This window comes from Apostichopus japonicus, chromosome 13, assembly GCF_037975245.1.
Source record: "Apostichopus japonicus isolate 1M-3 chromosome 13, ASM3797524v1, whole genome shotgun sequence".
Lineage (NCBI taxonomy): Eukaryota > Metazoa > Echinodermata > Holothuroidea > Aspidochirotida > Stichopodidae > Apostichopus > Apostichopus japonicus.
Genome location: NC_092573.1, coordinates 10,154,045 through 10,170,624, shown reverse-complemented (window position 1 = coordinate 10,170,624; position 16,580 = coordinate 10,154,045). Strand labels below are relative to the sequence as shown.

The following is a 16,580-nucleotide window of genomic DNA, read 5'->3' as shown; positions in this document are numbered from 1 at the left end:
TATTTAAATTTATTTAAATATATGCAAGTATGTACATATTTAACTGCTTTCCCACAGTATGCTTGACAACAACTGTGCCTTGAAAATGACAAATGGAATGGGTATGCTTGAAAACAATTGTGCCTTGAAACTGCTAAATAGAATGGATATGGTTGAAATGCTAAATGGAATTGATATGTTTGACAACAACTGTGGCTTGAAAATACTATAAACATTAATCTGATAAAGATCTTTAAAGCAGCATTCAGCTTCAAAGATCGTGCCAAAATATATTCACATCATCGAACATGAATGTATCTGTAAACCAAATGCGGTGGAAAGATTGAAGTCTTTCACTATATAATTCCTGCATGGCCAGCTGGCAAGAAATATCAGAGTAATAAGCCTTAACTTCTGACAAATAATATCTTTAAAATAAAGTGAACCATGTCATTGTTGTTGATCTTACCACTGCAGAAAACTGAAAAGTCTTTTATTGGAAACAACAAATGAATTTTATACTCAATGTTCCTTTAAGGGATCATAATAAATAGTTAAACCATGTCATGGACATCCAGGCCTGCATATTATTCCCTAAATTCATCCAGAGCTAGTATTTAAAACAATTCTTCCATTTCTTCCGCAGCCTGTGGATAGAGACTAATCAAAGAGGCCTCTCCACTTCATCCTCGAGATAATGCGCATAATACGCCGGCGATACCAAACCACACTAATGAATAACTTACAGTCAAGTGAATTTAGGCAAAATATTTTTTCTTCCGACTGCAGGGATGGACTTACCGACATCATACAGGAAAAGTTCCTGTAGTACTCCCCCCCCCCCCACCCCTCCCATCCCTTCACTCTCTCTCTCTTTATCAAAACAAACTATGCAAAAGAATTATACAATGGTAATAGTATCCTCCAGCTACATAATCAATAAAACTTTCAAATTCTGAATATGGAAATACTTAAAGGAATAGGAATGAACGGATGACTTAATGCAAGATGAAAGAATGATTATTGTTATCCAAGAGAATTATCAAAGTGAGCTGTACACTGTGGACTGATCACAACTCAACTTAACTTGACAGTCGTTACGGGAAAATGGTGGATAGTCGGGTAGTGTGCGTGTGCTTATAAGGCTACGACTGAACCCATGGATCACTGATGTATAGTGAGTGTTTATAATTTTTTAGGTCAAGTCCTCTCTGAGGTAGAGAGCATATGAATATTTAGTTTTTAATTTTACCCAAAACTCTCCTTAGGTATGACAACTGGAAGTATTTCTTCAAATATTTCAATGAGAAACATTATCCAAGAGCTTGTAACTAGCCGAAAGGATTAGCACAATTCTGCTGTCCAAAAAAAAAAAAAATTGAGACTAGTAAAATGACTGCATTCAAAAGATGCTTGTCACATCAAAAGTAGCTGCTTGATAAAATGAAGGGATTTTGTTCACTAACCTGAGAATAATCAAGGCTCCTTTGTGTTCTGATGGAAGAAGATTAGGATTCCCTACAATCTCTTCCAGAAAGTCCTTCACTAACGTTCGAAGTTCATGGTTGCTTTCAAAATCCTTTTGAGAACAATAATTTGTTCATCATTTCACTTGCTTATGTCACTAACCAAAAAAAAAAAAAAGGACCACTTAAAACACAAATTCACTGCAAGCAGATCTTTACAAAAAAACAAAATAAGAAATTCATTTCTCATTTGAAATGAAAAAAAAAAGCAAACTGGCTCAGTTGGAAATGAAGTGTTACTTTTTACTTTAGAAAAAAAAATTGTATTCTAAATTCATTTCAATATTTCAATGTTTGAAATGAAGGGACCTGCATGAATTCAAAGATGTAACAAAAATTTAGTACAGGAAAGATTTGAATTGTCGGTGTACTCTGTCCTCTAGCATCATTGATGCTTAAATTCAATACACATGACTTGTGGGTAGGGAATATGAACACTTCAGACCCACTTCCCCCAAAATGGATGGAAAGTGAAGAAAAACCAGTTGTACTGTCTGTGGTATTGATTTCTTTTGAAAAACTTATAAAAATGCATTTAATATTCTTTGTTCAAACTTAGTCTATATGATGAAAATGTTTTAATTGCTTTTGTACGCGTTCATATTATAAGATAATATCTGTCTGAATAACGAAGCTTTTAGAGAATCAAATAGAAATTGAGTACTTGCTAATAAATATTCAAAGTGCTTTAAAAAATCTTTTGATCCATTGCAAATTTTTGTTTGAATAAGTCACTTAAGGGTTTGACAAAAATGTTGGCAAACATTGTCAGAAATCGTTTGCCAAACAGATGAAGTTGCTTCGATCTGAGAAGCAATCAATTTTAGATTAGTTTCCATGGAATACGATTAAATGCTCATCAGATACAAGCTAACGACACCGGTACTACACATCGACACGTCCTGGGTGTGTTGTAGAATAAATGAAGAAGAAAAGAAAATAATCTCTGTCCAAAAGTGGATTAAAATAATTATAAAAAAAAGAATAAAAATGGTAGGAATATATCAAACCTGAGCAAACTTTGAGACCCAATGACGAATCACATTGATGACTCTGACTGTTGCAGCAGAGCTGATCACATCTTTGCTCAGACTGCTTTGTAGTTTGCCCCCTGTGGAAGGAAGGTTAGTAGCAGGTTTGAATGGTTAGCCAAGGATCAAAGCACAAACAATTAGATGGGATTGGGAATAGGGTATAATCAGGAGGAGGGGGGAGGGGGGAAGGAGGAGGGTAAACTAGGCACGGATCCAGGGAGTGTACACACCCATTTTTCAATCTCACACAAAAATTCGAAAGTGGTGATGTGTACAACCTTGTGTTTTTAGAGCTAGGAGAGGATGTTTCCAGGCGACCCAACACGAGGAGTCCGGCTACAAGGACGACCCCAGGGCCATAACCCTCTGTTAGATATAATTACTGGATCCGCCCCTGTACACTTCAGTGACATACAGATAACACATGCGACGATTATTAATGAATGTTAGTAAACGACGAAGTGTGGGCAAAAGTACCATGAGGACGACCGACATAAGAGTAAATATTAAATATATATGACAATAATGAAAGTGTAATTGCAACTTTGGAAGAAAGGAAGGAATTTCATTTCATAACTTGCTCATTTTTTTGGTTGTTAGCTTCATTATTTATAAGGTAATTCATGGGTACAAAGGAAGCAGACCGATTATATATTATAAGGAAAATTTTCTAAGAGAATTAATTGTATCTCTGTTGCTTTAAGGAACAGGTTCCATCACATGCTTCATCTATGATTTATCAAATAAAAGAGTGAGATTAAAAAAAATGACATCTGAATCATTCATATTTCCTTCTTTGTTAACTCTCAGAAATATAGAACTTGCATGATTAAACATGTGCAAAAACTTGCAGCATCTGTTTCTTGCCCCCTTATTTCCAAACCGTTAAAACCTGAATATGCTGTTAAAATTTCAAAATTAAATCACGATATATGTTTTTAAAATATTAGAATTGCTTACTTCCTCTCACAAATTTCCTCCTACCCCTGTTGGGTCTCATCTTAGCATCAGGTGAATCTTCGATGTTGCTTGCACCCGCAGTGGCTGCGGCGAATGCCAGTGCGGCAGTGGAACAGCTGGCCCTTCTGGTGGACATTCGTGATGATGTTACCACTACCCCTGCGGTGGCAGTGGTAGTTTTTGGTGGGGAAGTACCAAACTGGAAGATATTACTACTAGCTGCAGTACTCGGTTCAGAAGCTGTAAACAAAGATTCAAACCATTGTTACAGTCAGTAGGGTCATGGTCCACCCCTCGCATCCCCCCCCCCCCATTGTTTCTAATGCAATGCAATGCAATCTATGATGGCAAATTTTGAATGGTTTTTCCGGTTGTTCCTGACAATGAAATTTCTGCTTGGACAACTAAAAATCAGCTTGTTCTTTACATCAAATTCAGATTGTGTTGTAACTAAATATCCTCAAGTATTACTACTAGTAAATTGGTGTCATCCCCAAAGCTGGTGTTCTATTCACCAAACTTACGCATCTCTCCTACAGTGTACATATTAATGTTCTATTCACCAAACCTACACATCTCTCCTACAGCTGTAAGTGTACATATTGGTGTTCTATTCACCAAACCTACACACCTCTCCTACAGTGTACATATTGGTGTTCTATTCACCAAACCTACACATCTCTCCTACAGTGTACATATTGGTGTTCTACACACCAAACCTACACATCTCTCCTACAGTGTACATATTGGTGTTCTACACACCAAACCTACACATCTCTCCTACAGTGTACATATTGGTATTCTACACACCAAACCTACACATCTCTCCTACAGTGTACATATTGGTGTTCTATTCACCAAACCTACACATCTCTCCTACAGTGTACATATTGGTGTTCTATTCACCAAACCTACACATCTCTCCTACAGTGTACATATTGGTGTTCTATTCACCAAACCTACACATCTCTCCTACAGTGTACATATTGGTGTTCTATTCACCAAACCTACACATCTCTCCTACAGTGTACATATTGGTGTTCTACACACCAAACCTACACATCTCTCCTACAGTGTACATATAGGTGTTCTATTCACCAAACCTACACATCTCTCCTACAGTGTACATATTAATGTTCTCTTCACCAAACCTACACATCTCTCCTACAGTGTACATATTGGTGTTCTATTCACCAAACCTACACATTTCTCATACAGTGTATATATTGGTGTTCTATTCACCAAACCTACACATCTCTCATACAGTGTACATATTGGTGTTCTATTCACCAAACCTACACATCTCTCCTACAGTGTACATATTGGTGTTCTATTCACCAAACCTACACATCTCTCCTACAGTGTACATATTAATGTTCTCTTTCCCAAACCTACACATCTCTCCTACTGTGTACATATTGGTGTTCTATTCACCAAACCTACACATCTCTCCTACAGTGTACATATTGGTGTTCTATTCACCAAACCTACACATCTCTCCTACAGTGTACATATTAATGTTCTCTTCACCAAACCTACACATCTCTTCTACAGTGTACATATTGGTGTTCTACACACCAAACCTACACATCTCTCCTACAGTGTACATATTGGTGTTCTATTCACCAAACCTACACATCTCTCCTACAGTGTACATATTGGTGTTCTATTCACCAAACCTACACATCTCTCCTACAGTGTACATATTGGTGTTCTATTCACCAAACCTACACATATCTCCTATAGTGTACATATTAATGTTCTCTTCACCAAACCTACACATCTCTCCTACAGTGTACATATTGGTGTTCTATTCACCAAACCTACATTGTTACTTTGCTACATTTTTTCGGACAACCAAATTTGCTGTTCGGACAACTAAAAAGTACGGCCAGAAGATCACCCTTAAAAATTTGTCCTGTACATAGTAGCTGTAGTGATCTGACAGAGACTGGAAGCTAGAAGTGGTAAACCAATTCCATATTATATTATCTCCGCCATCAAGGCCGTCTACTAGTAGTGAGAGTGGGGGATCAAGTTTTTGTTTGTTTTTATATCCAGGATATATCTAAGGTGAACTAAACAAAGATCTTTCATTGAGTTTGAGAGAAAACAATTGATACCCAAGAGTGGCAATTCCCCCCCCCCCTCCCCCCGTGATGAATTATCAGATGACTTAATGGAACAGGTCTACTGTATTCACAACATAATACCAAGGATTCTCTTACCGGATTTGCTCCCTTTCGACAAGGCTGCAATGTTTGAATCTGAACGGCTAAGGTGTAGCACCCTCTTTGGAGAAAGGTGATCAGCTGTCAGTTGGTATGGGCTGGTGGGAGGGGTATCAGTGCTCCCCATGATGGATGGAGAGTCAGGAGGGGAATGTCTAGACCTCTGGTAGCGGCCAACCACCTGGCTGTCTGATGCTGTGATTAAGTAGTAAAGAAGAAATTTATTCTGAAGAATAACAGGACTACCCCAAAATGTATGCAAGCATTGGGCCATATCACTATCTGCCCTAGAGGGGGTACTTTTGAAATTTATCCTCCTCTGGAAAAAGGACAACCTTTTGCACTTTAGTATATGTATGAATGTATGTATGTATTTTAGATCCTCCCTGCAAGCAGGAACTCCCTGAGAAGCCTCATTGGCTTATCAAAGCCGCAAGCTGACCGAAGTCAGTCTCTCAGATTCATATTTAACGTCCATGATTATGAATTGTCAATTGTCAACAACTCTGTAACTGGACGACACATCTTGGAGTGACTCGATTAATGTATGCTGTCCAGTCACAGTGTCCGGTACATCAAAATAAAGCCATATTTACATGAGTCTCAATAAGTCACATCTTCTTAGAAAGGTATCAGCAGGGGTAGAAGTAATTTAGCTAAAACGGAAATAATATTAAACGTTAAACAGTACACACTCGCTTCAATACATAAGGCCCCAAGTTCGAGTCAGTCTAAGATTAATGCATATGTCGTCCAGTTACAGAGTTGTTGACAATTAACAATTCATAATCATGGACGTTAAATATGAATGTAAGAGACTGACTTCGGTCAGCTTGCGGCTTTGATAAGCCAATGAGGCTTCTTCGTGAGTTCCTGCTTGCAGGAGGATCTAATATACATACATACACGCACGCATACATATACATACATATATATATATAACCAGAGACTAAAAACACATTAACGAATGCGTTACTGACCTTTTCGATGCTGACGACACAGACGTGGGGAATATTCCAACTCCGTATCAAAGTCTGTATCATCGCTGCAGGTGATAAAATCTGTAGAATTCTCAGCAATGGGTGAAATCTTGCTGGGAGAGTCGGAGAGCTTGCACAATGCCGCTCCAGAGGAGTATCGCCGAGGGCTGGTAGGTGGGGTGTTATGCTTGCCGTCGTGACGATAAGGGCCTGGACTTGGAGGAGGAGGGGGCATTGTCACACTGAGAAAGACACAAAAGAAAAATATTCAAAATGTCAAAATAGCATTGAAAGCTAGTCACGAATGAAACTGACCTCAAGTTGAAGGAAACTGACCTCATGGAATCTGACCTCACGGAAACTGACCTCAAGGAAACCTCAATAAAACTGACCGAAAACTACTTAAAGACATTTGAGACTCACCCCAAACCGCGTGTCGCGCTCTGAAAAAGTTAACTTTCCGTTGCTTGCAAATGAAGGTTTTCTGCTTGTCGCTACAAAATGCAGACAGTAATGAAACGTGATACCTTAATTGTTATCTTTAGCTGGACCTGAGATGTCCATCACTGCTATGTACAATGTGTTGTGGGTATTGACCGTAGCTGCATGTATTGACTGTACACTAGTGTCTAATTACCGAAGGTAGCAAGCTGTGTGTGTATTTTCTGGGATCGATGGTGGTGTCTAACACTTCTGTTACACCTCATTCTTAACTAGGTCAGATTACCGGCATTAGACGTTTCTTTTTGCGCGAGTCTTCACACCCTTTAATACTTCTTAAATACCAAATAACTTTCTTGGAGAGGGTTCTGATTTTTCAAGTTACTTGTACGACTTTCAATAACGTCAAAAATGTTAAATAATGAAATGTCTCAGTGGGAGGAAAATGCTTTATGCGGTGGGAGCAAAACTCTTTGTTGAACTTTACAGGCCTGCATGGTCATTGACTGATTTTTCAGCACACTGTATCTGCTGGAACGATTGATTGATGACTTTTGAAGCCCATGGGATAACTTTAAACTTTCATGATTTCACTCTGTATACTCCTTTATACTATCCTGTGATATTTATTAAATGACTTCCTGTTTTTTTAAGTTTGTGCAGCCTTAAGCTATGTCAGAAAACTAAATTGTTCCCCTTTAAGGAATTCCATGAATTCCTCCCACATAAGTACATTAGAGAGCAAACTGTTGTATTTACATGTCTCGTTAATGATCATTAATGATATCCCTGCAGCTACCGGCAGTTTCCTTCTTCCGACCCCTGCAACGCATCAGGAGTCGCATGGAGTTCATTAGTCCTACTCAGTAGGGTTAAGTGATATCAAAGCCCTACTTTGCCTTAAAAGTTGTAGTTTACTTTTATAAACCAAAACTCAAGATTTCTAGGCAGCCTGTTTTTATGTTAATTCCTTCTTCTCACACAAAAAGGATAGCACAGAATTACAGTTTTCTCATCTGTTCTGTTCTTGTAATTAAAACTAGTCATCCCCCTTCAACTTAAATACAACAAAATTGCTACAGGGAGTATAGTTATCCCTGCTAATGGAATCATCTTTACCTTGACAACAATACTATAATAATGGGGAGACAAGGGATTTGGCTCTCCATGCAAAAAACAGGCAAAGACCATTATCTGTCACAGTATCTGTCACAAATTGTTACCATTGTTTATTTCTTTTGAAATTCTGTTTACCTTACAAGAGTTGCTCAAAAAAAAAGCTTCCTGATAATTAAATCATGACATCACCCAACATGAAGCGTGAAGCATGACCTATTCAAGCTAAAACTGAAGACTGCCAAACTTTTTATATTCATGCAGAATAACCATTAAATGCTATAAAAGATGGAGAAGAAAAGAACAACAACAGCAAACATGAAATATATAAGTGATTTACTTGAGTTGACTTTCCACTATATCTGGATTCTTATAGACACCTGTCAAGGTATTTACAATGGCTTTCCAATCGGTTATGATGCGGTAGGTGAGAAGGAATGTGTTCAGAAAGTCGATGCTGAGGAATCGTAGGTCGGTCAGCCTTTCCAAGAGCCTCTCCAGGCTTGCATAGCGAATCTGGGGCACCTTACAGGAGTTGAGAAGTTTACTGAATCGGATATCTTCATCATCCTTGAAGAGACGGGGATCAGACCTGCCACAAAGAAGAGAAATACCAAGCAATAATCTTTTAAAGGTCAAAAAGTCATCCATGGGATAAAACCAAGTTAAAAAAATTAAATTAAATAAAATGATATAGTACAAGGGCTTGTGAAGAAAATCAGATTATTTTTTGCTGCTTTTGTGGATAAAAGGCTGTATGCATAAACAAGGAGAGGAGCGTATAATAATGTTTGAAAATTTCTCAGCGGTAAAATTTTTCCTACAATATTCTGTTTGACAGCATCGTTGTGACAGGTTTTTTTTTTTTTTATCGTGTGAATGGATTTGTTGTTTGCGATTACATGTTCCTGACATTCGTCACAGAGAGAAAGAGAGATTTGGTTAATTGTGTCGGGGTGACTTTACTTTAAACAATTCATTTCTAATGCAGATGAATTAAACGATATTTTACATTATTTTTACAAGATAGTAAGTCTGATTTTTACTTTGTTTTAGTCAGAACTTAATGTAATATCTTTAATGTAATAAAATGTTATATCTTTAATGTAATACCTTTAACATATTACTAACGTCAATGGGATATAATTCTTATTCAATGAAATATCTTTACTTAAACTCAGTTTCATTATAGCTTCAATATAATACCTATCGAATTCAACTAAATACCATACTTATTCAATCTAACTTATCTTCAATGTTTTATATCATACTTATTCAATCTAATATCTGTATCATACTTTACTAAGTTTGTGCAAGTTTAACTAACATCACAAATGTCATTCTCCTTTCCTGAAGTACAAACTAACAATTGTAACTACAACAACAAAAAGAAGAAAAAAAATACTGCTTTTATTAAAGGCACTCACAGCTTTCATTGATTCTTCTGATACTTACATGTGATATGTGAATTGTCTTCAAAAACTTGATTAAACATGGTTGCCATATTTGGTATATCAGCAAGAATGATTATAAAAATCACTGATATAAATAAATGAGCAAAGTCATGAATTTAGGAAACCTGTAGAATTCTACAGTAGAACTCTCACTGGCAGGAAATCCCACAAGAGTCTATTTATAGAGATTAATCAATACACCATTCAGACAATAGACAATGGGAATACTCAAATTAAATTCACCCCACAGAGACAACAACACAATATAAACAGAATATGAAAAATCAATTATGTCATTCACGTAGACCTTTCCCAACAGAGTTTTGTACTTTGAATGACCAAACTTCACATCGATTTAATTACATAAAAAAATTAGTTAAGCACACTGTTGGTAAAACCCAAATAACATGTATCAAGATATTAGCTGCTGTCATGATTTTAGGTGACTATTACGGATGAATTTCAAATCAGAGTTGAATTTTCTTTAACTCAGGTGGTAAATCATATTCCACTTTTATAGGAAGATTTCAGGCATAGAACTAAGTTTGATATTTTGGAGATAATTCACAAGCACTACTGTCAGTCAAGGTTGTTTTTCTATTTACCACTTTGTTAAGTTTAACCAAAGGACCCATTAAACAATCTCCATCGATTAATCTGGCTGGATTAATAGCCGAATGCAGAGACCATTTGGTCAGTTCCTCAGATGAAAACACAAGATTTACAAGGAAGACAAAATAGTTTTACTGCCTCAAATAACATGTTTAAAGTGCAAGACAAGTTTTTCAAGGCAAAAATGTTGTTTTAATATCATCCAAGGGTGCTCTGTTGTTTACATGAAGTTAAATGAACATGTTTTGGTTGATTCATTAGAATGAATAACACAATGGAGTCACATTTAACATTTTGGTCTACACTTTGAGGGGCAGGCGTCATAATCAAAGAAGCCTTAAAGTCCAGATTTTTACCATATTTTAACGGTGAATATCTTGAAAGTGGGAAAAGCTATAGAAACAAAACTAAACCTCCAATTCTTTTTTTCTTGAAAACTTTAAACTAAAGTTCTGGATAAATTCATTTTCTCAGAGGGAAAATGAGGTCCATGAAAATATAATTCTATTATTTTTAGTCCACAGGGAATACTCCATGAATTATAACATTGGAGTGATGCAAATTGCAAAATTAAAATTTCTATTCAAGTTGTGGGACACAAATAAATACCAACATCAACAAAAGAACATATTTGATCGTAATAATGATGCAATTTGAATAAAACTCTGAAATGTTAATGCCTACAGTGATTTACATATCTAAATTTAGTATTTCTGATACAAGCAATTTAGACTGCAGTGCAACACTGTTTGTATGAACAGGCAGGTCTTACCACATGCTGTTATTTCAACACCAGTGAAAAATCATCAACTCATGTCCATATTCCACCCCCCCCCCCCCTGCTTTTCTGTCAAGCCTGTCTCAGGGTCCCTGTATAATTATTTGAATGAATTTAGGGAAACCTATCATGTAAAATACAAAAGTAAAAACTTAACAAACTCCTCTTTCTTAATATTGCATGCATGTATGTCTATTTCAGTGAATTTCATTTATTCATTACCCTATTAACCCACATAATTAGCCATAAAAAATGATTTTCAATACCTTTTTTATTATCAACCAAACAGCATACTACTTACTGTTCTGACAATTACAATACACTTTGACATTTTTTTTTTTTTAATTTTCTATACTGAGTGGGATTAGTTTATCATTTAACCATGACCTTTAAAGTTTAAATTTATGGCGGTATAGTCAGACGTAATAAATAAACAATGTATTAAAGGAGAACTATTAACATGATATGATAGGTTCAACTGCACAGATATCCCTTCAGAGGGATGACATAGTATAAATAGTTAACTACAGGTTTTTAGGTTTTGTTTTTTGGGGAGGGGGAGGGTAGGTTAGGGGATCTTTTGGTATAATTTTACCCAATTTACCACCCAAAGAAAGGTACTTAGAATATGATCACAATCGACTACAGTTTTATAGGCAAATTACCAATTCTGGATTGGAATTTCAGAAAATTTGTCACATTAAAATTAATGCAGGGACATATTTCACTTTAAAAGCATGGAAAGGGGGTACTTTTTATTACCAAACATGGTCACATGTAATTTATATTAAGAGGCATTTTTGACTTTTTTTTCTACCAAACTGCTAGAGCACTTGCCCTGTTACACAACCTGGCTCTGCCACTCATGCTATAACCATGCTTGTACAATAATAATTCTGATAATAAACAACCCTTGGAATGCAAATATACATACAAAGAATATATATATATTTGTATCTATATATGTATCTATATATGTATCTATATATGTATATATATATACATATATATATAAACATATATATATATATATACATATTTATATATATATACATATATATATATTTATATATATATATATATATACATATATATATATATATATACATATATGTTCGTGAAACATGAGGCTGTCTGTATTAATTATAATAGATCAACAATTGTTATACAAGACACCGCACTACTACAGTCATGATATATAAGAGCAATCTACAGGAAATGACTTACTTGATGCAATGAGGAAGTCTCACGGATGATAAACTATTTTCATCTGCAGAACTGTCCAAGAGGCCGTTGTAATGAAGGTTATCAATGCACTGCAGATAGGATAATAGCATTATAAGATCTATAAGATTACAAATGAGTCTCTATTGTATTTGTCTGTGAATGTACAGACATATGCTAACTTAAACTGAAACAGCAAGACTCTGTCAAACAAATTTGTCAGTCTCTTTATTAAATAATTCTTCCACATAAATACATATATTAAATACATTTATTACATACATTTATGTAATTTACTACATACACTCAATACATTTATTACAATACTAAAATGCAAATATGCTTTATTTCAATGCATAATATCAAAGAGGAGAGTCAATTTTTGGGGAGGTATTTTGGTTTTCTCATTCGAATCCAATCGTTGCTCCTCCTCTTTAAAGTGCAGAGCAGAGCTGCTAAAGTGACTATTAGACAGACATAACTCACTGAATGAAATGTTACATTACGGCACATTGAATCATAAATCTTTCCTGCATTATCAAGTTCGGTATAGGTCGTTGTATATAACTGAGAATTATATATAGCGCTATCAGTAACACTAGACTCTTTTATATTACTGGAAACATAGCTGAAGACTATCTGCTAAATCATAATCGGCAGAGGGCAAGGCATTCGATAAAATATCTATCGTACGTGCTGACTTACAGACACGAGACGGACGATCGTTACACGACGAAAAAAGAAAATAGGACGATATGCAGGATGCCAATAAAACTCATCCTTGCAAAGAAAAATATCGTTTTTGTCATAAACGATGATACAATTTATGTCTCTGATTTTTTTTCATTTCCGTTTATAATTTAATCTTTTTGTATATGAGACCAGGATTAAGGGTACCTTAAAATTCTGTCAAAATGTGGGAAAGAATAACAGCTGTAAATTTTCATGTTGAAAATGGATTTTAGGCACTCAGAAAATTCCATTACTTCAACAGGGCAATTTTTTAAGGATTTAATTTAGTTGTCTGAAAAAATGCAGCAAAAAAAAAATTGACCAATATGTACACTCTAGGAGAGATGTGTAGGTTTGGTGAATAGAACACCAGTATGTACACTGTAGGAGAGATGTGTAGGTTTGGTGAATAGAACACCAATATGTACACTGTAGGAGAGATGTGTAGGTTTGGTGAATAGAACACCAATATGTACACTGTAGGAGAGATGTGTAGGTTTGGTGAATAGAACACCAATATGTACACTGTAGGAGAGATTTGTAGGTTTGGTGAATAGAACACCAATATGTACACTGTAGGAGAGATGTGTAGGTTTGGTGAATAGAACTGTAATATGTATACTGTAGGAGAGATGTGTAGGTTTGGTGAATAGAACACCAATATGTACACTGTAGGAGAGATGTGTAGGTTTGGTGAATAGAACACCAATATATACAATGTATGAGAGATACATGTGTAGGTTTGGTGAATAGAACACCAATATGTACACTGTAGGAGAGATGTGTAGGTTTGGTGAATAGAACACCAATATGTACACTGTAGGAGAGATGTGTAGGTTTGGTATTGGGGATGATATCAAGTAGTCATTTTACCTATTTGAGGATACATAGTGACATAGCATACAATGTAACAGCCTGAATTTGAGGTAAACAATTAGTTATTTGTCTGAATTGGTCCTCTAAACCGAAATTAGGTCATCCTGGACAACTGGAGGACCATTAGAAGATTTGCCCTGCTTCAAGCATCCATCAATTTTCTTTTTTAGAGATAAAAAGTTGTGAATCTGATGAGTTTTTATGTCTAGCAACTTTATGAATTTAAATGAATTTGTAAAAGCAGTCAAATCAGTGGTCAATAAGTTAGAACATTTCAATTCATTCAACACTGGCAAGCGTAGGGTAAGGAAACATTACAGCTTTTAGATGATGAAGCGGCTATTATTGTACTGAAGTTGCTGATTTTGTAACTGCAAGCTTCCAACCAGCTAGCTGACTGGGAATCATATTACACAGTATAATTAACACTGAGAGAGCAATGGATAGAACAGCAGCTCCCCAAGGAGGCAGTACCCTGTGTATACACACGTCAGATCTTGCAATTAGATTTAGATTTTCATAGTAAGTAGGCCGACCACGAGAAACGTTATTTAACACAATCTTTTGCTCATTATTGTCTTTTGGGACTAAATGATTCAACAAGAACTACCTTGAATCAACAGAAAAAAGCTGTGTAAAGTATGATACAATCTTGTCTGAGTTTATCAATTGACTTCCATTATTTCAGTAGATGCTACCACAAGATTGCAATTAATTTGGCAAGGTTCATATACCACAAAGGTCAAGCAACAGTATATATATTTATATATAACATTTGAACAAAATTATGAATGCAAATAAAAATTCAGACCAAATCATCTCATTTATGGCTGAATTGTTCCTACATTTTTCTCTTTTCATAAATTTGATTGATTGATTGATTTTTATCCTGTTGATCTCACCTGACTGATATCACTGGTCCATGCAGCCTTATCTTGTAAGGTAGGTGCCACCAGGCTAATGACCAGAGGTGGGCCACTCTTGGAATCCACCACAACTCTAAAATCAAGGTCGTCATAGTCTGATCCTTTAGAATTAGTAACTAAAATAAAATAGACAATAAAATAATACACAAACTGGGGCATTGTATGTTACCATTTGCAAATATATGCATGAGGCAAATAAATTGCTTGGTAACTTTGTGAAGAAATATGTCTTCATATCACCTTGTGTAACCTGTAGAACAATTTCTCAAACACTAAAAAATGCTTTCCACATGTTTTTCAATCTATTCTGTTTTTTTTTAATATATATTTTTTTACACTCCCTGTTTAAGCATTGTACCTCTTGATAACATATAATATGAGTTAGAATTCATGTTTTAAAAATTTCATTCTTTACAAATATTTGATGATAATGATATTTTTTTATAAAACAAGCCCAACATTACTTTCCTATTCATATTCTATAAATCACTTGCCTAGAGTTACCAACTGTAAAAAAAAATTTGCTTTCGTGAACAAATTTTCTTTAACGATTTTGATGAAGCTTTCTTCCTCGCGATCCAAAATCGAAGAGATTTAGCAATTGAATGAAATCTTGCAACACAAAAGATTCAACCCACTCTCCTATGTCAACAACCAGTCTGCCAAAAAAATTGTTGTATTTCCCCATACATCCGTTTTTATTAAATTTGCAAAAGTCCATAGAGAATGAATTCAAAATCTCATAAAGAATCTTACTAAAGTAATATGATAAACAATTCCTGGTGGGTGAAAACCAGGAAAGACCAATCATAAATAATTTTGTTTAGCCTTTGGCCAGATGAAATATCTTCCATTTTTCTTTTTCCATTAGGGAGATGATTTTAATTCATTCACAGATTGTTATGGAACTTTATACAGAGCGATGCCAGGATTCACTTTTGAAATGCAAAGCCACATTATTAAGAATATTGTAAAACTTTCCCCTGAATGAAGTTGGACAGACTATAAAATAAATGATGTGTTCATCTTTCTATGATACTTAATAATATAATGCAATAAATTTGTTTGCTCTTTGCAAATATGATTTATGTTAATTCAGATATCAAAGGTTTTCCTTGGACACGCCCTTTGATTCACCAAATCAAAGTCAAATGTTTGGGAAATTAAACAGAATTTAAGAGACTCCATGTCAAAGAACTAGAGCAAAAGGGTTGAAAGACTCTTATAACTACAACTTAAAACAGCCAAGAATTTTTATGATGACTACACAGGAACGGGATGTTTTGCGACTATTTTATGAAATTAATTTTTTTTTTTTAGTGAACCATGTACTGTATGCAACTATTTGATGAAATTATTATCATTTTTTTTATTAATTCTTATTCCATCTGTAAACCATCTATTTTTTCTTTTGACTTCTATGCTGCCAAAATGGTCTGAAATGTCAACTTATCATTGCTTTCTATCTTCATAACATCCTGTTTTTATTCATCTTATTGAACATTTCCCATTCTGCAGGAAACATAAAAGAAAAAAATTGGGTCTTACCTTCGTCGTCAAATGGGTCAAATTCTTCTACAATTGTTGTATCCATGAGAGGTAAAATACCACCAATCTATTAACCAACAAGAAGGGTCATTGTAATTAGTAAGATAATATGGAATCTATAACATTCCCTATCCACCTAACCCTCACCCCCTTCCCTCCCATC

The 16,580-nt window shown here is 35.3% G+C and overlaps 1 protein-coding gene across 1 annotated transcript in view; it reads right to left on the bottom strand.

Moving 5' to 3' along the window:
- Positions 1-16,580, bottom strand: part of LOC139978251 (ras-specific guanine nucleotide-releasing factor 2-like) — a 154,024-nt gene that overhangs the window by 11,800 nt on the left and 125,644 nt on the right. The window contains exons 12-20 of the mRNA XM_071988257.1: positions 16,418-16,484; positions 14,846-14,985; positions 12,339-12,427; positions 8,608-8,859; positions 6,711-6,952; positions 5,728-5,925; positions 3,500-3,739; positions 2,516-2,616; positions 1,446-1,558 (exon numbers count right to left, since the gene is read on the bottom strand). Coding sequence (XP_071844358.1) covers positions 1,446-1,558; positions 2,516-2,616; positions 3,500-3,739; positions 5,728-5,925; positions 6,711-6,952; positions 8,608-8,859; positions 12,339-12,427; positions 14,846-14,985; positions 16,418-16,484 — 1,442 coding nt within the window. The remainder of the gene's footprint in view (positions 1-1,445; positions 1,559-2,515; positions 2,617-3,499; positions 3,740-5,727; positions 5,926-6,710; positions 6,953-8,607; positions 8,860-12,338; positions 12,428-14,845; positions 14,986-16,417; positions 16,485-16,580) is intronic.